Source organism: Paroedura picta, chromosome 10 (assembly GCF_049243985.1).
Source record: "Paroedura picta isolate Pp20150507F chromosome 10, Ppicta_v3.0, whole genome shotgun sequence".
In the NCBI taxonomy this organism is placed as follows: Eukaryota; Metazoa; Chordata; class Lepidosauria; order Squamata; family Gekkonidae; genus Paroedura; species Paroedura picta.
Genome location: NC_135378.1, coordinates 31,036,316 through 31,060,296, shown reverse-complemented (window position 1 = coordinate 31,060,296; position 23,981 = coordinate 31,036,316). Strand labels below are relative to the sequence as shown.

Here is a 23,981-nt window from a genome sequence, read left to right as displayed (position 1 = left end):
GGAGTAGCGTACACTCCAACTCCTAGGGGGGGAGCGATGTCCCTGATTTGCTGACCCCAGCCTCAACCATAGACCTGGTGGAAGAGCTCCGTTTTACAAGCCCTGCGGAAAGCTGACAAATCCCGCAGGGCCCGCAGATCACCCGGGAGCTCATTCCACCAGGTAGGGGCCAGGACTGAAAAAGCCCTGGCCCTGGTCGAGGCTAGGCGCGCTTCCTTCGGGCCGGGGACGACCAACAGGTTCTCACCCGCAGAGCGTAAGGCCCTGCGGGGGGCATAGAGCGGTAGGCGGTCCCTCAGGTATGTGGGTCCCAACCCGCGTATGGCCTTGAAGGTTAAAACCAAAACCTTGAACCGGATCCGGGCAGCAATTGGCAGCCAATGCAGCTGCCTCAGCACCGGCTGGATGTGGGCCCTCCAAGATGTTCCAGTGAGGACCCTGGCAGCTGCATTTTGTACCAGCTGTAGTTTCCGGGTCAGGGACAAGGGTAGGCCTGCGTAGAGCGAGTTACAGAAATCTATTCTGGAGGTGACTGTCGCATGGATCACTGTGGCCAAGTGGTCAGGGGACAGGTAGGGCGCTAGTAGCCGGGCCTGGCGAAGGTAGAAAAATGCCTGGCCCGCTACTCTCTTGACCTGAGCCTCCATAGTCAGGGAGGCATCAATGGTCACACCCAAATTCCTAGCTTGGGGCACGATGGTAAGTTGCACCCCTGCTAGGGTGGGTAAACGCGCTATCTGTTCCTGCCCCCTTCCCCCCAGCCACAGGACCTCCGTCTTGGAGGGGTTGAGTTTCAGGCGACTCTGCTCGAACCATTCTGTCACTGCTTCCAAACATCTGGCAAATGGTTCCGGGGGGGAGTTCGGGTGACCGTCCATTAGGAGATAGAGCTGGGTGTCATCAGCGTACTGATGGCAACCCAGCCCAAAGCTCCGTACCAGCTGGGCCAGAGGGCGCATAAAGACGTTAAACAATGTGGGGGAGAGGACCGCACCCTGAGGGACCCCGCAAGGGAGTCTATAGGGCCGCGAGAGCTCTTCCCCCACAGCAACCCTCTGGGACCGGTTCTGGAGGAAGGAGCGTATCCAGCACAAGGCTGTGCCCCGTATCCCCGTACCGGCCAGGCGATGGACCAACAGTTCGTGGTCCACGATGTCAAAGGCCGCCGATAGGTCTAAAAGGACCAACACGGCTGACCCGCCTCTATCCAGCTGGCGACGGAGGTCATCCAGCAGAGCGACCAAAACCGTCTCCACCCCGTGGCCAGGGCGGAAGCCAGACTGATATGGGTCGAGTGCTGAAGTTTCCTCCAAGAAAGCCAGGAGCTGGTCCGCTGCCGCCCTCTCCACCACTTTGCCCAGGAACGCTAAATGCGACACTGGGCGGTAGTTAACAGGGTCCAGCGGGTCCAGCGATGGTTTCTTCAGGAGAGGGCGGACCACCGCCTCCTTGAGCCGCTCAGGAAACTCTCCCGTACTCAGGGAGGAGTTGATGATGTCTCTGAGCTGGCCTCCTATCTTCTGGCCACCTCCCTTGAGGAGCCAAGAAGGACAGGGGTCGAGGGGGCAGGTGGTCGCCCTGACTGAACCTAGCAACTTGTCCACTTCAGAAGAAGAGAGCCGCCTGAAGCCATCAAACCTCACTACCAATGGCGGCCAACAGGTCTCCAGTTCATTCACTGTATTAATTGTGGAGGGAAGGTCGCGGCGGAGTGACAAGACTTTATCCGCAAAATAGCTCGCAAATGCCTCGCAGCCGATTTCCAATTCTCTAGTGTTTTGGCGCCCCTCAAGGGCGGTAAGTGATCTAACTATCCTGAATAATTGGGCCGGGCGAGAGCTTGCGGACGCGATTTCCGTGGCAAAAAACTCACGTTTAGCCACTTTCACCGCCATCTCATACGCCCTCATAAGCGTGCGATAAGATGTTCTTGTAGCCTCGTCACGAGTCTTCCGCCACACTCGCTCCAGTCGTCTCACTTCCCTCTTCTTCTCCCGGAGCACCCCCGTGTACCAGGGGGCCCGTTTGAGTCGAGGGCAGAGAGGACGTTTAGGGGCGATCTCATCTATGGCGGCCGTCAGGCGGGACTGCCAGTCCCCCACCATGGCCGCAAGTGAGTCGCCAGGAGGCATCGGGTCCCGCAGAGCATTCTGGAAACCGAGCGGATCCATGAGTCTCCGCGGGCGGGCAAAAATACGCCCGCCGCCCAACTGGGGAGGGGGTGGCATCTCAAGCCGGGCCCGCAGGGCATAGTGGTCTGACCACGGCACAGCCAAAGCTGTATCCAGATCCACCTCTATCCCGGAGCCAAAAATCAAGTCAAGCGTGTGGCCGGCGTAATGGGTGGGCCCAGCAACAAATTGCGAGAGCCCTAGTGTCGCCATGGATGACACCAGGTCCCCGCCAAGTCCTGAAGAGGGCGCGTCCGCGTGGACGTTGAAGTCACCCAGGATTAGAAGCCTGGGGAACTGCAACGCCCAGGCGGCCGCCGCCTCCAGCAGGCGGGGCAGGGCATCTGGCTGGGCTTTGGGCTTATAACCTCCCCCCCCCTCCTAAAAAAATCTGTGCGGAGGCCTGTAGTCCTCAACTGTATTTCAAATAGTGGCCAACAAACTATGGAACAGAGGCCAAATCCTGATGTTGCCTCCAAGAATTGGATTGGTATTCAGTTGGTGTGTGCAGTTTTTTTCCTCAGTATTTTTTGGTTTGGGTCTATTGGACTTGAGAGAATTACTGAAGAAAACAAATCCCAATAGCGATTCAGATATGGAATTTTTAAGGTCCAATGGACCCAAACCCCATAACACTGAGCTGGAGCTCTGCTGGGCATCCCAGTTTAAACCAGACTGCCCAAGAGATCCTGCCAAGCAGCCAATCTTGTGGGAAGAACCCTCCCTGCAGATTTGGCTGCGGCTCTGCCAGGCAGACGAATTCAGACTGAAGGGCCAGACGGAGCCCCCCCCCCCCCACCCAGGATCTGATTCTGTCAGGACTGGGGCTCGGCTGGGTAGCCCAGTTTAGACTGGGTTTAAGGGGAGGAAAAAGAAGTGCATGTTTTCAAGACTTCTCCCAGTTTCTAAATTTCATTCAGGTTCCCCTTGTCTCAGCAGTAAGACACTGTAAGAATCTGTGCGTACATTCCATTTACATAAAATGCAACAGGGCCTGCAACAAAACACTGTAGGCTGCTCTCTTCTACTTACTGTTCACATAGACACTAAACGATATAGACGAGGTGGCATCTGTATTAGACACCCAAAATGTGTAAACACCTCCTTCTGTTCCCTTCAGTCGTGTAAGGTGAAGCTCGCTGAAGTATCTACAGAAAAAGAAAAAAATCAGTTCTGTTACTCGTGTTATCTGCCGCATAAGTAGAAAGCCGTCATGAGAGAGTTCCCCAGAAAATGTTTAAACTGTGTTGTACTCAGGAGTCCTATTCTGAAGTGCTTTGAGACTCTGCAGACGGTCACATTTTAACACCAATTTAAAAGAAAACTGTTGGAAATGATTCTGAATTAAAGTTCTGCTCTTTCTACTACACACCAAAGCTGTACTGCAGCAGCAAATATCATGGGCAAAAATCAGTGAGTCAGGCTGTGGTGAGTTGTGGCTAAGGCCAAGGGTCTCCAACCATTTACAATGAAAAGAGCCAAACCATGCCGGAATTCAGGGCACAAGATCAACTGGGCCAGTATAAGACAGTCAATTTGCATAACTGGAAGCATACAACTTAACATTCGCGATGGCTAACAGGTCAATTAATAAATCCATCAAATTTCCTCCAGCCCAGAATGGGAAACAGGATACAAATTTTTGATAATCAAAACTTAAAGCTTTAGATATAAAAACGATGTAGCTATACTTTACAAAAATGTTCCCAGTACTTCCAAGGCTCCCTTTACCATTCTACAGACTTTTTGTCCTCAGACAATTTCTCCCATAGCCTACCAAGTACCTGTGATCATAACCTTTACCTTGGAGCAAACTGCTCATGTAACACAGAGAATGTTGACTCTTACAGTGCGATCTTATGCCAAGTAACTCCAGTCTGCTCTACTCTCATCATTTCCATCTCCGTATAGCAGAGATTCTCAACCAGGAGTGTGCAGACCCCCCCAGGGGTCCACAGACTTTCCCCTCCTACCTTTCTCTCCCCCACCCCCAGACCTCCTCAAGCCTGCCTGTTAATGTGGGTGGTGATGTCACATCCTGTCACGTGTCACCTTGGGGGGGGGCGACAGGGAGGAGCGGCCAGCTGATACCACTTCTGGGGCTCTCAAAGCATGTCTATGAAGCTTTTTAGCATCATACGAATCTCTGCCTGCCATTCTTTTCATATACTGGCTAGTCTAGCATCCCATCTGCCCTCTGATAGGCCTTCTCTCAATCACTGCTTTTCCATTTTTGGCTCTCTGGAGTCATAGGTGTCTGGATGCTGGGCTAGAGACCTGGGCTTGGGTGGATACGATTCCCTACAGTGTACTCCAGACAGCCTTCAATGTGTTGCACACCCAGATGTCTCAGACCAACACTTATGAATGTAAGGAGGCTAAAATGATATTACAAAACCTGTGAATGCATGGTGGGACAGAAACAAGCATCACACCATTTACCTACTACTTAGCCAAGTCTCTTCTTTTCTTTCATGCCAGTCATTCAGCACAACTGCACCAAATTAAATGTGCCATCTGTTACACAGGAAAGGCCTCCAGCATGGTATTTTGTTATTTCAGTTACATCGTTGGACATAATGTAGGTTTTCAGACACTGCCTTGGTTAAAACATATTGTGAGGTATCTTGGCTTTCATTCACACTTTTGGTTCACCTTTAAGCTGAGCCTCCTCCCCACAACCTGCTATCTCCAGATGAGAAAAGCATTATGACAGCTCTCTTTCGGAACATGGTACAATAGTTGGATGCTGGAGAAGAAATGGAGATCTGGACACAACTCCTGCACTGCTCTCTTGGCTTCTGCCAATAAAATCTATAGAAATCAGAGAGATCTTGCTGTGGTCCTCCCTAAAAAACAGGTAGAACCAGCCAGATCAAAAACCTGTTTGCGTGCACCAATCTGCATTACCTGTTTTTCTCTATACTGGTGATTCGGACGTAATGGTCAGATGAATTTTGCAGAGTTTCATTCATATATATCCATAATTCTTCCTCTGGTTTTGGATATGCTTCATACACCACTGCTAAATGCAGATTTTCTCCATCATTGACATTTACCGTTGTGTTGGTCATAGCGGATAGACTGATATATCCTTTACCTGGTTGGTGGAAATACAGAATTATCTTGCCTGTAGACCTTCCAGTTTTTCCTACCGATGGTCTGAGTGCATGTGTGTGTATTATGTGTGCGTAATTTAAATCAAGGTCAATGGGATAAGGAAACTTTACTGATAAAGCAGATTATAAATTTCCACCTGCAGAAAACTGATTTTTATCAGTTAAATGAAAAACTGTGAGTGCCCAGTAACATTTTACTGAGTGAGGTGAGCGATAATTCTTATGGCTTACAAAGGGATCCTGCTCTGGATATTGGATCTAGATCTAGCCATTCACTCCAGGAAAATTTATATTAAAAGGGAACTTCAAAGTGCAGATGTTTCACTGGATTTGCATCTATTTTTTGGTCCGTATCAGAAGGCAGTTCACATATGGAAAATAACCATAAAACAACACAGAGATCGATAAACAGAGACTCAGTGATAAACTCTGCAGAAGCCTTCTCAGAATAATCCAAGCTGTCTGAGACTCCAATACTTAAGAACTAGCACCTTGACTTGCACCAGAAAGCTAGGAGCCAATAACAATTTACTCACACACAAGTGTAATGTGTTTGTACAACATTGGGAGGGGGGGGTGTTTGTTCATAGTTTTTACAACTGATAATAAATGCAGTTCAATATAGTATCTTGTTCAGAAGCAGGAACCACCCCAAGTTCCAGATTCTGAGCTGCATCATGGCTATTCACCCAGCCAACTGAGCCCTTATTTCTGCCTCATTGCCCTCAAGTCCTGCTTACCTGACAGGCCCCAATCGCAAGAGCAGCTGTTAAGTGGGACAATGGCCCTACAGCCACTGAACTCCAAAGGGCATCCAAAAACCTCTTCCCCAGGTTCAGGGGAGTGAAGGCATTTTTGCAAGGCTCCAAGCCTCATAGAAAGGAATTGTGTGTGTGGGGGCGGGTAGAGCAGGAAAGGTCCATCCTGGGCTATTTAAACCTAAGAATCCCCTGGCCAAGGGGGAGTGGGGCTGCTTTGCACTGCCAGGGGGGATTCAGAGAGAATCCACAAAAGAGGAGGAAACTTCCTCCCAGCTTGAGTTCAACAGAGGGGCACAAGGGCTTGAGCCTTTCTCGGGAAGCTCCTCCAAGAGACCTCCCACCTGCAGCCTTGTCCTGGTCCAGCTGCAACTGGTGCCCTCCTCAATAAGAAATGCTGTGGTAAGGCAGCTAAGCTGATTTTATCCCATGCCTATGTGTAATAAATGAATGTGTATCTAAGAAGCAGAACGATAGGGGGGGGAAACTTTTCCCCCAATTACACGAAGACATGATCAGAATACTTTGGCTAATTACAGTACATGAATATGCTACTAATCAGTTTAGCACTTATGGTAATTTTAATATTTAAAAAGTACTATGTGTTACAGAAATCCAACACTCTGGGCTTTATTTTTCCCCCAGGGAAGCATGTTAATAAACAGGGCAATATAAGCATTTTTTAAGGCTCTTGCCAGGGGTAATCTGTAGCACGCCAGAGATGCAATGCAACACACTTTCCCATGGGACCTGCAAATCAAAAGCTGTCATGCCCAAATGGACTGTTTGGACTCCGTACAGCACATTTTAGGGAGCAGCTTCTCCCAAACGTTCCTCCCTGCTCAAATCAGTATTTAATACTATCCATGTACGTCCCATGTGTCATAGGAGAGGGAAAAGCAAGAAAATGTGCAATGCCTTTCAGGTGTTCAATTCACTTTAATGGTTTAGCCCTGTGGTTCTCAACCTTCCTAAGGCCACCACCCTTTAATACAGTTCCTCATGTTGTGGAGACCCCAACCATAAAATGATGCAAGTGTTCTTTCACAGAAATTAAACCAAAACTGACCAATGGCGTTGTGAAGATGCATAGTTTATGATTGTATATAAATTGTTTTTTTTTTTCTGGGTTTCCTCAGTTCAGTTCTGCCTCTTGTCCCGCCAATCTGTGCTGCCACCTGGAGCACCTGGCAGTAGACGGTGCTGTGCTGGAGGAACTGCTGGAGCGGCTGGCAGCCAAGCACAGGCACCTGCAGTAAGAGCGGCAACAGTGGCAGCGCCCCCCCACCAATCTGTTCACCTTGCCGCGACCCTTGTGAAAGGGTCAGTTGACCCCCAAAGGGGTCCTGACTCCCAGGTTGAGAACCACTGGTTTAGCCTTTCCAAAGATTATTATTATTATTTAATTTCTTGCCTGCCTCCTCCCAAAGGCTCGAGATGCCTACCAAACCCTGTTGTCGTATGCCAGTGACTCCCAACCAGGGCACTATAAAGTCCTGGGGTTCCGTGAGAGCTCCCGAGGTGCTCCCCAGGCATTCCCCTGCATTCTACCTTAATGGACCTGGCCACACTTCGATCCCAGTTCTGGCACTCCTTGAAGCCTGAAAACTATTTCAAGGGCTCCTCCATGGTAAAAAGGATGAAAAAGGCTGTTGTACACTGTTCTTTGTAATGCTGTTCTGCAAGGCTTTCGAATACTAGTATGCATTCTTAGTGGTTTTTAATTGTATCCCACCATAAACACTTCTTCAGATGGGAGATGATTTTTTTAACTACTTTTCATTGTTCACGTGGTTAGATTTTATTCTGTTAGATGTTTTAATGTTTATACATATTATTTTCTTTTCAACATTGCCTGTATTTATGTCACCTTGCACTTTTTTGGGGGGGGGGAGGGGGTACAATTTTAAACATTTACCAATAAGTAAATGAAAGAGTAAACAGCAGGAGGTTTCCACTACACCCACTGCTTTCACACACCATATACTTTTCATGCCAACATCCATGATTTCAAGAATCAGTACCTTCCTGTGAGGGAGGCAATTCTATCAAAGTGTTTCCTACCATTCGTCTTGTCAAGGTAGGCCTCTTATTTATACACATGCACTCGGTACAGCAGTTACTTTACCTGAGTACCCTGTAAGACAACAGGATGTACTTACTGTGATCGTATCCTATAAATATGGCACGATCATCATCTTCTGTATTATGCACACATTTTCAAATTCCTCCCCTTTTTGCACCATGGAGCAAAGTTCATACACATAATATTCGCTCTCCCCCATGACAGCAAAATCTTTCGCAAATGAACTATTACTATTTACCTACTACTTTCAAGGTTGTAGTGGCATTGGCTGTTCCAAAATTGTTTCTTCCTAGGCACAGGAACACTCCAGAATCATTAACTCCCACTGAACGGATGCTCAACGTTAATTTTTCTTCATAGTCGAAATACCCCATATTCCTGCTTTTTCTTGCAACATTCTGTCGGTAAGGGGGGGGGGAATTAACATGTAAGATACAGTGTACACAGCATCTTTCTCAGATAAATTAAAAATAGATGTAATTATAACTTCACCATATTAATATTCATAACTTAAAACCAGAATAATAAGCCATCATGACGAACCTGTCACTGGAACCTCTCCATACAAAACAACTATATTCTTGGGGATCAGTTCAGAAAAAAAAAAGAAATGTTCTTCCCAGAGCGACACTCACTTCCCCTCTGGGTTTTTCCCCCATGCCTCATTTCCTTTCTTTGGATTCTCTCCTACATTCTTGGTCTACTGCCTTCCTTTCCAGGAATAAATAGAAAATTAGGAAATATGTCCTGATTAAGAGATGCGACATGTCAGGGAATATTTCCTATATTACCTCAGCTGTGTAGAAGATGCTTTTCTGTACCAGAAGACTTGGGTCAAGTAAGAAAAATGAGCTGGCTGCTCAGGTCAACCTCTTGACAGGACAGCTCTCGCGCTTCAAAGAACAGGAAGTGGCCAGGTCATTGGCTCCTCCCACAATGTATCAGAGTTCTGATGCTATGGAACAGGTGCAAGGAGGAAGGCTTGTGGATCAATAAGAACACCTGGATAACATTTCAGGTGGGTTGCTTTGTTGGTATGCAATAGAACAGCTAGATGTGACCTCGATAGTACTGTAAAAACAAGTCTTCCTTTCCTTCATCCAATAATGACAATGACAAAAGAAGATTTGACTCAGCAAAGCTTATACCCTGGAGATCTCATGGATTTTGAGGGGTTGTGGGAAGGGTTAGAAGTTTAATTTCAAGCTAGCCAAACACAATGCCAAGGGGAAAGGAGGTGGTGGAAAACATTATCAAGTCACAGCTGACTTACGGAAATCTTATAGGGTTTTCAAGGGAAAGAGCTATTCAGAGGTGGTTTGCTATTGCCTCCCTCTGTGTCATGGCCCTGGCATTCTCTGGAGGTCTTCTATCCAAACCCTAACCAGTGTGCTGGTTCCTGACGGAGGGCCTGTGCCTGCCTCCTCCTGCAGTGCCTCTGCCACTGGCTGTGGGTTGGCTGCCTCTTCCATGTCTCTGCTCTGTTGCAGTTGGCTGGCCCACAACAAGCACATGTACTGGGCTGGCACCCAATTTCCTAACTGTGGTTAGCATGCAGTCACCACTGTAACTGCACCAGCTCATTAAACACAAATCCAAGCAATAGCAAGATACATTTTTCATGTCTCATTTTCAAATTTCACAGATTGCCTGCTAATGATATTTTGAAAAGCAGAGATGAAAGTATTTCAGTAGCTTTTTGTTCCTACAAATGTGGGGGGTGGGGTGGGAGAGAAAGGATGTTAAATGCACCAAGGGGAACAACACCAAAATACGGGCAGACACCATGCATGTAAACAAATTTTCAGCTTAAAAAAATTAGTATGACCTTGGAACAGTCCCAAAAGTACCATCTGCAGGGACTAGAATTGACCGCATGCTATTGAAACTGGCTTCACACTGGCAAGGGGGTTTGTCAACAGAAAAGCACTTAAGAGGCAGAATCTCGGTTGCTACCAATGGATTAGCGGGGAAAGGCATGTTTCTCCAGGGACCCTGGAGAGAGATTACCCAGGACATATTTGCTCAAGAGTATATGATTTATCTAGCGTTGCACTGCTATATAACTCCTTTCTCTGTGCACATATGAATTGCTAATTATATATTCTAAACACTGCCATTAACAACAGAAGACCTGTCAATTAATAGCAGGCCTGCGAACAAGGTTAGAAGCAGCCTTATGGGGAGATTTTCCTCACTGCAAAGTTCTACGCCACCAGTGATCCAGAGCCACTTTGACTACTGTGTCTCAAAACTGGCTGCCATTCTCAAATGGATGGGGCACCATACCGCCACTGTGTTGCATCCAAATCCCTTGGGTGGATATTTCTGACCCTGTTTTAGTGCCTCCACACCTCTTAGTGTCACTCTCCCACGTGTTGCTTGCTGAACAATCCTGTAAGAGGGTTGGCTGTTGGGACTATTTAAGAAACCTCTTGAGAAATCCAGTTTTGCAACAGGAATGCCTATCCTTGCAATTAGTGGAGTTGCTAGTGTAGGTGTTTCTAGTGTGTTTGGCTCTCTATGTCCACTTCCCTTCAAGAATCCTGCCTTTATTTCTGCCTGACCAGCTTCCATGCCTTGTTGCCTGCTTAGAAAAGCCAAAATCAAACACAGCAAACACAGTTCCGGTCTTAGATTGATTGTCTGGAGTTCTTGATGCAAAATGGTTAGTTGGAGAGCTCAGGTTCCGTATCTGAGAGTAGCTGTGGTTCCCACATACTGGGAAAGAGACTTGCTAAAAAGCCTCTGGTGTACGAATTAGTGTCTCATGCAGTCAGCAATGCAAACAAACAATCCTAGATTCAGAAGGCTGCAGTACAGATGTTATTATCACAACCTTACCTGCAGCTTCTCCTTGAGGCCTTCCAGATCTTCACTGTATCTCCCCTGGCTCTTGACATTCTATACTGCCCTGTAAGGAATTTCTTCCTCACCCCTACATACCTTATTGATTGATTAGCTAATTCAGTCCTTCCTTTCACATTTTGGCCTATGTTGCCTGTGAGACCTAATGTGCATTCTTTCCACATGGTGACTGTTATGATGGGGATTCAGCTCAAGAGAAGAGAAGAGCAGAGGTGGTTTGCCATTGCCTTGCCTCTGCATTGCTACCCTGGTATTTCTTGGTAGGATTTAAAAAGCAACAATACGAACGAACGAACGAATGAAAAGACACTAAGCCAGGCTTTCTCAGCCAGGGTCTTATGAATGGGAAGGTGACATGATCCTCCCACTCCTCAAATGGCCAATGATGGGCCTGGAGGGGGTGGGAATGGGTGGGACATGTACACAGCTATACTTCCCACCCATTTTCTGCACGATCACACCACTTCTGGGGATTCTTGAAGCCTCAAGAATGTTTCAGGGGTTTACCAATGGTAAAAATGTTGAGAAAGACTGGCCTACGTCAAGGATCATGAGATAGTCAGGACAAAGCAAAGAGCATCCAAGCAGGAAATGAACGACAATAACACAAGGAAGACAAACTGAAACCTAGAACCACACAAGACTTAGCTGCTCTGGACTTAGGATGACGACACTAATTGAAATGAGTCATGGGAAGCTGGGTAAGAAGTCATGTGGGTGGAATCCATTAGGGCCTGTCAATCAGACAGGAAAATGGTGGTCGATGCAATTTCATGCCGGCAATTGCTTAGGAGCGTGTGTGGCAGGAAGGGAAAGAATCCACAGAGGCACCCATTTGAGACTTGTCAAGGCTACTGCTCTTGATAACGACACATCTCAGGAGAACTGTTTTGTCACAACTAATGAATTATACCCCCCCCAATGCAATCCCGTGGGGGTATTTTTATTGTTCTTTCAAGTACATTAGTTAAGACTGATGGGGTATAATGAACTCACCGCGTTGCCTTGAAAAATCCAATTAGCTTGCAGAGTGCTATCTACATCCTTGATTGTACATGTAACTTTAAATTCTTCACCTTCTTTGAGAAGCTGGTTTTCTTTGGATAAGGTGATGACTGGGAGGGATTTGTGAACTGGAAAACAAGTTGGATGAGCATTATTATTTTTCATTACATTCAGGGCCTCCAGGGGAGGGGAGGGGTAAGAAGAGGGAATCAACAGTTATTAACCTCCCAATAAAATATCAGTTCTTCTAGAGGCATTTTAAATCTTTGCAATGTATTAGTGTTGTAGTTCCACATACATTTCTTTAGTTAAAAGTACAAGACACTTCCTGGCACTGCATAATGCACACAGGTAAGCTTGTGCAATGTTTAATTGGGTAACAATGGAAGTACAATCAAGAAACTCATTCCATTACAATGATCATAAGGTTATGACCCATGGCATGGACATGTTGCTATTGAAATTGAGGATGCTATTAGCAAAAATAATTACCTAATTATTATACTCTTATCAATGTGTAAACTTATGTAAAAGCATAGCAGTAATACTAGGGATAGAGACTCATGTGGCGCAGAGTGGTAAGGCAGCAAACATGCAGTCTGAAAGCTCTGCCCACGAGGCTGGGAGTTCAATCCCAGCAGCCAGCTCAAGGTTGACTCATCCTTCCGAAGTTGGTAAAATGAGTACCCAGCTTGCTGGGGGGTAAACGGTAATGACTGGGGAAGGCACTGGCAAACCACCCCATATTGAGTTTGCCATGAAAACGCTGGAGGGCGTCACCCCAAGGGTCAGATATGACTCGGTGCGTGCACAGGGGATACCTTTACCATTTTAATACTAGGGATGGTGATCAAACAGTTGTGATGATAATAGCAGTTGTTATGACTTTGCTAGATGTACTGGTCCAGATGAAGGTGTGTGTTACCTGCTCTCACAACAAAGGGAATCGTGCCTGATGCTCTCTCAACTCCATTTTTCAGTGCTGCACACCGGTAACAGCCATGAAATGACCTTTGCACGTTTTTTATTGTGATTCCTTTCTGAGGATCTGGAACTATCGCCATGTTTTCAGGTAGAGGTTCTCCATCACATGTCTTCAAAGTGAAGTTTGAAATATCTGGATCAGTCACTACACAAGGAATAACAGCATCATCGTCCTCCTTTGCAAAGGCAAGGGCCTCGAAAAGGAACAGGTGCTGTGGGTCTGTAAGGAAAACAGAAACAATTTTCTTGAAGTTTTTTTGGATTAATATCTCCATGTTCATGTTGGTGTCTGAAAAAAATGAAACAAGAATCAGTGGACAATCCTTTAAACTGTTACACAGGACAGTACGACTTATTTAGCTATACCAAATCTACTCCCTCCTTTTTTGATTTCTCCCAATTTGCCCTCTACAATTGCTCCATGTTCATATAAACAAGTACAAACCATATTAAGGAATCCATTTGGTTATTCTGTATATTTTTAATCTTTTCCCACACATAGATAAGTTAAATGAAGCAATCTAGGAATATCTTTGAGTTCTGCTGCAATATCATAAAAGTTCCCAAAAGCGCTTTATGACAACCTAGCTCTGTTCCCTTTCTCAGATTTCTCGTCTATTTGGATTTCCTTCCATTTCCCCTTCCTTTCTGGCTGAGCAGCCCCTTTATCTATTTTGTTCTTTTCTGAAGATCTATGGCTATCCCATCCTGTCATTTAATGGTATTTTGTGCTGGCTCAGCAAAGGAAATTGAGGAAAAAGGCAAGATTACCTCTCAAACTTATAAAGAAAGCACATGAAAGGCTTTAGGATGTTAAAAAATAAACAGTCACTTCTCAGTATTAACCTTTCTACAGCCAGGGCTAAACTCATTCTGCGTTCACTTCAGTAGACAGTTTCCAAGTCTTTCTGTTCGACTGACACTAGCCAATCTGATCCCTTTGAGCAGCCTGTCATAGCCCTTCATAGTCCTTCACATATTTAAACTGCATTTATAAACTTTGATAGAACAGTTCATTATCATACCTTCACTGCAACTGTGAACAGTTAGAGACAGTGAGGTTAGATCTATCCTAAATTTTCCAATGGCAGAATGCAACTTTCTTGCCTTCCTCTCTCCACTGAAGGACACTGATCTCCACAAAACACTGCTCCTGAGGGATAGAATATACAACCCCAGGGTGCAGGTGACTACAGAAAGAAGGGAGAATAAGCAGATATTGCCAAGATCTCAGTTACTGTAACGGAATTGGGATCATGGAGCTATTTAAAGCCCTTTCTCAAATCTCTACACCACTCCACACGAGCGGTATAAATAAAACAGTAAGGGGTGTGGAAGAGGGCTCGGTCCGGGATGGGGGGGCAAGCAGCTGGCGCAATCCATCCATCCACCCACCCCGCTAGCGCCCGCTGTATTTTTTGTACAGTGGGCTTAATTTATAGTATTACAATATCCTGAAACTGTGCACTACCCATGATCCTCTAGAGATGCATGGTTGCCATGTTGTAGGAACAGGGGTAATGAACATATTTGGTATATGTTCATGGCCTTGGTATGCATGAAAATGAGGCCTGAAAAAGCTGTTGGCCAACTTGCATGTATTGACATTATATAAATGCACAGCAGCACCTGGACATATTGAGAGGATCTATGTGCAGTTAATAGGCTTTCAGTATACAAGATGTAAGTAGTGTCAGAAAATGACTTCATTGCAGGCATTTTTCCCAGTGGCATGTCTGCTCTGCCTCCAGCACACCATTTAATGCGAGGAACTAGCCAACAAAGGTTCTTCAAGGAAAACCACAAGCATGACATGGAGACAGATTGAAGTGAAGCAGCAGAACACTTGAGCCCAGTGGCACCTTTAAGACCAACAAAATTTCATTCAAGGTATAAGTTGTCATGTGCACATAAAGGCTTATACCGTGAATAAAATGTTATTGGTCTTAAGCATGACATGAGGGCATCACAGGTCCTCTGCTGTTTTTTTACAGTATCTATTATTCACAGGAATGTGAATGCACTGTGAAGCACTGCACAGTATATAGCTTATATAATGTTTAATTATCTGAGGTCATTATGCATCTCTGTTATTGTTGTTATCATCTGCCAGTGAGTACTCCTGTTCAGAGGTTGGATTTCTGAGCCTTGCAACATTACAATTCCACGAGTTGTTCATGAAAATATGGACTTAGCTCAATTCAATAGAGCTAATGTGACATGCACCTGCTGGTGTTGAGTTTTACAACACTACAGAGATGTCTTTTTTTTCAAATTTATGCAATTAAGATCTCAGCACAAACTATTCATCAATTTTTAATTATAATTGTTATAGTCGCGTCTGACTGAAAACTAGGAGGAAAAGATGTTCTTTCTATGACTTCTTCCAAAATATTATATATTCAATTTTAAGCATACCATGGACATTTGTGCCTTGAAAAAAGAATGGAAGACATCTGTGAGTGGACAAAGCGTGCATGTTTGGCTAATCCAAACTGGAAAAATATTAATTCAGAAGGATTTTTTTTTTTGCTATATTTCTGTTATCTGAAATAGCCATGCTTGAAAAATCCCAAAAATATTCAGGATGTTTTGGGACCATAAGATTATCAGCCCCTTTAAATGCCTTCAAAGAGAAGGCATTTAAAGAGAAGCTTGAAGAAGGTATTTAAAGAGACTGTGGGACCGTTACATGTCTTCAAAGTTCACTTGTACCACCACCATCAGAGCCTGCAAAAGGCATTTAAATTTTAAAGGAAAGTCTAGGATCTAGGACTCAGGTTGAAGCTCTACCCTGCAATAGAAGTTTGATGGGTGATCTTGAGCCAGTCACACACTCTCAGTCTTACCTACCTCTCAAATCTGTTGTTGCGAGTATAAAATGGAAGAGAGGCAAATAATACTGGGAGTTGCTCTGAGGCCCCCAATCAGCAGAAAAGTAAATACCTAAATAAATAAATATAACTTTTCCCTTCTGCAAACTTTTGCTGAGTTTTCTGATCTTTCTGGCATCCCTTGGTGTCACCCACTGGTCAACTCTCAGGTTACAGGGCAGTTCCAGTGGGTAGCCATAGTAGTACAAGTCCAGTAGAATCTGAGAGATCAACAAGAGTTTCAGGGTATAAGCTTTTGAAAGTCAATGTTCCCTTCATCAGACACAAATATGAATGGAGATCTCAAAGTCTTTTTATCCCAGTCAGAATGTGGAAGGCGTGTTGTAAAGAATGTCATTCTGACCACACAATAACGGGATCAACCACACCAGCCATACCATCACGGGTCCATTTATTGGTTCATCTTCCAACATTATACTTGCCATCAAATGTTAGCCATATTCTTCCACTCTCTACAGTGAACAAACAAGTTGGTTCCTATGCAAAAGACTAAATGGTTAAAAATCCAATATTAGAAATTACAACACTCGGAAACCTGTGGGACAACTTTTTAATCTCCCAGGTCTTGCCAATGCTGACCTAGAAGTCGCAGTCCTCAGAACAAGCAATCAAATTTTGAAGCGGAAATTACAAAGTGAGATTGCTGAATTTGAGTTTATTCACGGGTTCAGAACAATGGAACATGCCTCCCCCACCACTCCCGTGGTTCAACAGGAATATACCATTTTTATCTCACTACATATGCTAATTGTGGGCCAAGCACTTTTCCTCTGTTCTAATCAAGCTGATTACAATACGGATTATGCTGTTGAATCCTTCACAAGCATTTTTTACAACACCTCCCCCACCTTCTGACTGGAGCTTTGACTCTCGAAAGTTTATGCCCTCAGACTTTTGCTGGTCTCTATGGTGCTACTGGAGTGAAATCTAAAGGTTATGAGATGTTCATGTTACTCTTGCAAACAAGTCAGTTACCTTAGCCCAGGATTAAGCCAGAGGAATAGCCTGCTCAATGCAACTAAGCTCAGTTACTCTGATGTCAGAGGCGCTCCCCTATCCCAGGGATGTTTAACAACAATCCCAACCCTAGAAATACATCTCTATCATCAAAATCTAATGCATTTAACACACTCTTCATTCCTAACACAGTGGGTCCCCAGATACTTTCAAATCTCTTTACATTTTTTGTTCTTCTGATATACGGACAATTTAATCAGAGTATAAGTTTTTTTTTAACTCTATTGCCCCAATATTCAAATTGGGTAGTTTCTTATCCTTCAAAACTATAGCAAAATTTATCCTTTCTGCTGTTAACATATGGAGGACCACAGACAGACATTCTTTCCGTTCAGGTAGATTAATAAAACTATTTCTAGTTTCATATGAACCTCTTTTCCTAAATTTATCAAAATTGTTTTAATCCCTTTCTCCCAATACATCTTAGCTCTAATACAATCCTACGACATGTGACAGAAATCTGTCTTTTTATGACATGGATTTTCAAGTGACAATATCAGTAGGAAAGGATTGTTTTTAGGCAAAAAGAGATTAAAGTTGTTATTCAATGAATACCAAACCTGACACTAAAGGAAAAATTAGTATATATTTACCCTCCAGGAAACCAAGAAGGTACGTTTAGTTTAGACAAAGGTCTTTAAAAAAAATGATTAAAAAAAATAATGCAAGAACAGAAATTACATTACTTTGCTTACCCTTCCCAGTTCATCCTACCGACTGTAACAGGAAAACAATATCACATAACTGTCACTTTATTTCAACTTTCTTTTATTTGCTGAAATCTAAGTATAAAACGTGATCTTCAGAATTTGATTTGCATATTAACTCATTGCAAGTAATAACTTTTCTCCTCCTTTTTTTGTTAAATCCAAAGAGGATTCTTTTGGATTGTGTTATGTGATCAGATGTTTAATCCTCTTTAACAAAACAGAACTTTAATAGAAGTTTTTAATTGGTAATACAGGCTTATTGAAGCTGCTTCAATCCTTAAAATTCTATCTCCAAAATTCCATTAACACACTTACACCTTAATCCATGAGTACATTCTGATGAGAATATACTGTTTCTGGGAAAGCACTGTTCTCCAATGGCAAAAAGTAAATCCACAGCACAATCATACATGACATGCAAGAAGCCCTTTGTTTTGGCTTTATGATACCTGTATTTAAAAGGAATCTCTGGATCGAGGTGTTTCCCTAGAATAATCTCAGTAAGGTTAAGCAGACTGGAGAAAGTACTGACACCTGTGTTAAAGGGTGTGTCATGACTGACCCTTCCTCCATGCATAGCTGTGTTCCAAACTAACTCAGTTGTGCACAGATGATGGAATCAGGTCAAGAAGCAGATTGTGCTATAAATTCCACTGCATGAAATGGGGTGCACAGGAAGATCCCACATGATCTTCTCTGGTGACTTCGGTCACAGCTAAGTAGCATCAACAACCAGGTCTCATCAATGCATTCATGGCTAAAACAGATGAGCTATGAGATTTACAGTTTCATACAAATGCAACTCTATTTGACCCTTCATAGTCTCCCAGTACCAGATTATAGCTCAAGACCATTACAGAACAAGCACGAGCTTCATGAACAAAAACAACTCCCAGAGACTAGTGGAGGGCACTATTGGGTTTGGTGCACATAATACTAAATTATGGAATTTATTATCATCCTTGGACTCAAGGTGGATCACATAATAAGACCCCATAGAACCCCCTTTAAAACCTTGAAACTATAGAAACCACCAATGCAAGATGGTAGAAAGCAAAATCCTCCAGCCTCCGCACAACTGTCCACAAAGGGGTTCATCAGATGGAATAGCATAGCCTGAGGGGGCCCGTTTGATCATAACAAACCTGACCTCAACCAAAGACCTAGTGGAAGAGCTCCATTTTACAGACTCTGTGGAACTTTGATAATGCTGTCAGAGCCTTCAGCTATCCTGGGAGTTCATTCCACCAGGTTGGGGTCAGGACCAAGAAGGCCCTGGCCTGGATTGAGGCCAGGCGTATCTCTCTGGGACTACTAACAGATTAGGACCCACAGAGCAAAAAGCCCTGTGGGGAGCATAAGAGGTCCCTCGGATAGGCAGGGCCCAAGCCATGTATGGCCTTAAACGTCAGAACCAAAACCTTGAATTTGATTTGGCCATAACCGTTAACCAATGCAGCTGCCTCAGCACAGGCTGGATGTGGGTCCTCCAAGATGAACCAATGAGGACCCTAGCAGCTGCATTCTGCACCAGCTGGAGTTTCCAGGTCAAAGACTCTGGGGAATGGTAGAGGACAGGAAGGCCTGGAGGATCATTGTCCATGGGGTCGCGATGGGTCGGACACGACTTTGCACCTAACAACAACAACAATGCATCCATGTGGATGAAACACTGCAAAAGACTATCAACAGGCCTTCCATCCTACACAGTGCCAAAGCAAAACTTTCATTCAATTGCCAGTCGTTTATTGTTGAGAAGTCATGATAAATTTATTTGTTTGTTTGTTTTTATTGACCACCCCTCCTTGCAAGCAGGCTTGGGATGGTTCACATCACACATTGTAGATACATTTGTACTATTAAAATCACAAATAAAATGACAATAAAACCTTGCAGTGCTCAAATTTTTCCCCTTGAGTTCACCTTTCAGTTTAGTGGTGGGAACACACCAGAGATGAATGTAGGGAGGCCTGTAAAGTTTATTTTGCCATATGTGAACCTGCCCAAAGACTTGCCAGCAAAAGAATATGGAAGTTCTGGCAAAATATACAATTCATTTCTATTAGTGCTTCCAAAATCCCTTCAGCCTGATGAAAGATCCACAGATCAGCCATCTATGTTGCCAGAGGACCCATTAAAAACCCATCCTGCAATTCACATTATTTCATGTACCTCTCAAGGGAGGTTCTATCCTCTTGTGGGCATCTTTCCCATTTACTAAGGGAGCCCAGTGAAAGGAACATTCATGTCCCAGAGGGATTTCTTTAGAGCCATGCTGCCTGACACCAGTCCCACAGGGGATGTTTCAAAAGAGAGGTACGAGGAACCCAACTCTATCTGGAAGCCTTATCCTCTGCTTCCAAACTCAGATATGCAGTAGCATACTGAAGCTACTGAACTCAGGGTTCAGTAATGCTATTCTTAAATGCTGGGACTCAACCCTGTCATTCAAAAACAGGTGCTATTGTGCATGTAGTGCAACAGAGATTGAGAGCTTGGATCCTAGCACTAGCATCAGGCATGCATAATCACCACTGGTTAGCTCACAAGATCCAGCCTGCTATTGGTTGTTATAATTGTCCAATCAAGGGGCTCTGCTAAGGCCTAATAAGAGGCTTTGGCAGGAGCCTACGAACTGTATATAAGTTCAGGTGGCGGGCTGTTCTTTAGTTCAGTTTTGTGCGATCGATAAGGAGCAGATGTTTTGGCATGTGAGCAACTCCGAGCCTTATTGAACCCACAATTGCATAATGGTCATGGGGATGGGATGCTGAGCTATGTATGCAGCCCTGGCTAGCATCTGATGACAAACAGCTGAAATCACTTCCCGACTTCCCACCTCCCAAGGGGGAATTGTGGCAATCGCTCCCAATCAGGCTCCATTTAAGCATTGACTCAAACAAAAAGGACACACTATGAGGATGTCAGAGCCATCAGGCTGAGCAGTTCATCAGAGGAATCTGGGGGTTGTTTTCACACACGCATGTTGTGAACATTATTAATTCATCTGAGTTATTTATAGTCCACCTGAGACAGAAAGTGGATTACACAGTGTAAATCAAATACTGTCAACATTATGAGAAACCCGATAAACAAAGCAACATGATTTGGGATTCAGAAATCTGAAAAGAAAGAGAAATTGGAAAAATTGAGCTAAGACAAAAGCTAAAGTATTAACATGACACATTAAACAATGAAGAAATTACATAGTAGGATCATACTGAAAACAGACAGTACTATGCACACTAGTGAGTGTGCGGTCCCCATACCTTTACCAAAACAACTTGCAGAAACATTTTGTTCTAGCACGGCCCTAATTACCTGTATATACAAAAATTACTCTTCAATAAAGCCAGTAGGCTGAAAGACTTCCTGACCTCATCAGCCATGCCATTCCACAAATAGAAGGCTACAACAGAGAAAGCACATAAACGGGCAGTTGTTCATTTTGCCCACTGACAAGAGATCCTGATCCAGTGAGTGCAACTGTTGTGGCAGAGCATAGGGGCTGAGGTGGTCCCACAGATGTAAAGGCCTTGAAATGCTTAGTATTGTTAGTACCTTGAACTGAGCCAGGTAACTCATGGGCAGCCCATGGAATGACTGCAAGGCGAGTGTAATATGCTCGCTCCATCTAGCTGCTGATAATAACCAAATTGCAGCATTCTGCACCAACTGGGGTCTCCAACTTGACTTTGAGGGGAGACCTATGTAGAGTCCATCACAGTAATCAGACATAGTGAGCTATAGAGTACAGTATGAATTTTCCACCAGCGTCTTTCTACATGTCTTCCAACCCTCTTTAGGTCACTAAGCTCCATGGTAAACCTTCTGCCCCAAAGGAGACAGGGGTCAACAAGGAACTGTCAGAATCAGACTTCCATGAACTGTTCAAAAGCAAAGACTTGTCCCATGATGACCCACTGCAGGTGGTAAACTCTGGACAGCTTTAAAAGTGGCCCAAGATTTGCTGCCCTGTAAACTTCTTTTTGACTTGAATAATTTTTTTTGAAAAGGAGGATCAAAGGAACAAAATGTTTCTGAGAGTGCTTTCAAAAGGGGTTGCTTGAAAATGGGGCCACCTTCAATCAAACTTTTGCTGATCTAGTGTATTTGCCCAAGAAGTATGTGTGCACATCACACCCTTTGGGATATATAACTATTCCACCACACTGGCAGTGACATTAAATGGTGAAGTCCTCAGCATGTATGAAGACATCATAGCTATATTGTGATGTCCACCACCATGGTAGAGTACAGCTGATATTTGAAGAAATATCTGAAATAATATGTTGCCAACATTTAAAACTTTTACATAAGTAGGAAGTACAGACCAAACCCTCAAGACAGACTACATTTTAGAGAATGTCATCTCAGAGCAAGAAAGGGAGAAAATGAAAGTTTACCTTTAACAAAAACATAAATGGAGCTGTTCAAATTCTCTCTGTTTTTGCACGTGTATGTTCCTGTGTCTTCGGCTTTTGCTTTAGGTATCTTCAGCTCCTTTTCTCCTGGTATCTTTGATATTCCTGATGGGTCCATGTTCTGAAAATTCCATGTCACTGGGCCATCATCATTACATAACAACTTTAATTCTTCCCCACTATTCACAACCAAAGTTGGTCCTGCAGGAATAATCGACGGCTTTGTGCCACCTGCCAAAAATAAAATCTGGTATTTAGTGTGTGTTCATCTCCTTTGTATCAGTTCTTAAAATGTATTTACTTAGAATAGTTATGCACCCTCCCTTCTTGCAAGCATTTAGGGACCAAGGCTGATCCTTTTATTATTTTCCCAACACCCTGGGCATTTTCTTGGCCAGTATGTTATTTTAATTTATTATTTATTTACAAAACATATGCCCTGCCTTTCTGCTCTCATCAGGGTCACCAAGGTGGCTAACAGATTAATGACAGATATAATAAAAACACATCTTAAAAACTAGTAAAACCAAACAAGAACAAATCATTAAAACCACTACAACCAACATTAAAGTAAGCACATAAAATAAAAAACCTATTGAAACACAGGGCAAGGGGTGGGGAATCACTGAAAGAGTGCCAGACAAAACAATCTTCATTTATTTGTTGAAAATGACAACAGAAGAGGATAGATGAGTCGTTCTGGAAAGGAATTTTCAGTGTTTTTTTGTACTCCAACCAAGAAGGTCTTCTCCTGAGTAACCACCTTATCTCAGAAGGCAGGAGCACCCAGAGGCTTTGGAAAATTACTTCAGTGGTCAAGTAGGTTCACAAGGGAGTAATTGGTCATTCAGGTATAATGGTCCCAAGCCATATATGGCTTTAAAAGTTAACAGCAGCACCTTGAATTGTGCCTAGAAACAGATCCATAGCCAGTTTACAGATGGTCCAGAACTAGAGTTTTTATGTTCCCTAATGCCTGCCCCAATCAACATCATGGTTACCAAATTCTGCCCTAACTGAAATTTCAGAATACTTTTCAAAGTTGGTCCCACACAAAGTGCATTACAGTAATCTAAGCTAGAGATAACCAGGGTGCGCACTAAGGCACTCAGTAGCAGTCTCCTAACACCGTCTCCTGAACTCCATCACTGCAAAATGGGTCCTCAAAGTCCAAGCTTGCAAAGACAACCCAGAAAGATAGCATGGTTGGTAGTATCAAAAGTCACTAAGAGCTGCAGGAAAATTAACTAAGTTGCATGACCTCTGTCCATTTCCCAGTACATATTATCCACAAGGGCTGAAATTAGACTGGAAAGGGAAGAATTCAGTTTGCCTTTCTTTTGGGACCATGTGGCTGGAAATCCACATGCTTCCTTGTCCTACAATCACTATTTTATATGAGTCACCAACCCTAAAGGTAAAGGTAAAGGTATCCCCTGTGCAAGCACCGAGTCATGTCTGACCCTTGGGGTGACGCCCTCTAGCGTTTTCTTGGCAGACTCAATACGGGGTGGTTTGCCAGTGCCTTCCCCAGTCATTACCGTTTACCCCCCAGCAAGCTGGGTACTCATTTTACCGACCTCGGAAGGATGGAAGGCTGAGTCAACCTTGAGCCGGCTGCTGGGATTGAACTCCCAGCCTTATGGGCAAAGCTGTCAGACGGCTGCCTTACCACTCTGCGCCACAAGAGGCTCATGTCACCAACCCTACATTACCCAAAATGATTTTCCCACCTATTATAATAATAAAGGATAGCGTTCTCCACATTGAGCTGGCTCCTCTTGCAGCTCCATTGAAACCAAGCTGCAAGGGGAGCCAGCCCAAGCCAAGGCAGCACACCGCTCTCAGCTCCTACTGCTCCTCTCTTGTAGCTGGTAAGATATTCTTGGGGGCAGGGTGGTGAAGGCTTGGTTTATGCTGAATGCACACCCCTGCACCCAACATG

At 44.2% G+C, this 23,981-nt stretch overlaps 1 protein-coding gene across 3 annotated transcripts in view; it reads right to left on the bottom strand.

Annotated features, from left to right (window-relative positions):
• KIT (KIT proto-oncogene, receptor tyrosine kinase) overlaps positions 1-23,981 on the bottom strand; it is an 89,042-nt gene that overhangs the window by 31,490 nt on the left and 33,571 nt on the right. For all 3 annotated transcript variants that reach the window (XM_077301994.1, XM_077301996.1, XM_077301995.1), the window contains exons 2-7: positions 22,019-22,267; positions 12,933-13,211; positions 11,999-12,135; positions 8,373-8,532; positions 5,082-5,271; positions 3,204-3,319 (exon numbers count right to left, since the gene is read on the bottom strand). In XM_077301994.1, coding sequence (XP_077158109.1) covers positions 3,204-3,319; positions 5,082-5,271; positions 8,373-8,532; positions 11,999-12,135; positions 12,933-13,211; positions 22,019-22,267 — 1,131 coding nt within the window. The remainder of the gene's footprint in view (positions 1-3,203; positions 3,320-5,081; positions 5,272-8,372; positions 8,533-11,998; positions 12,136-12,932; positions 13,212-22,018; positions 22,268-23,981) is intronic.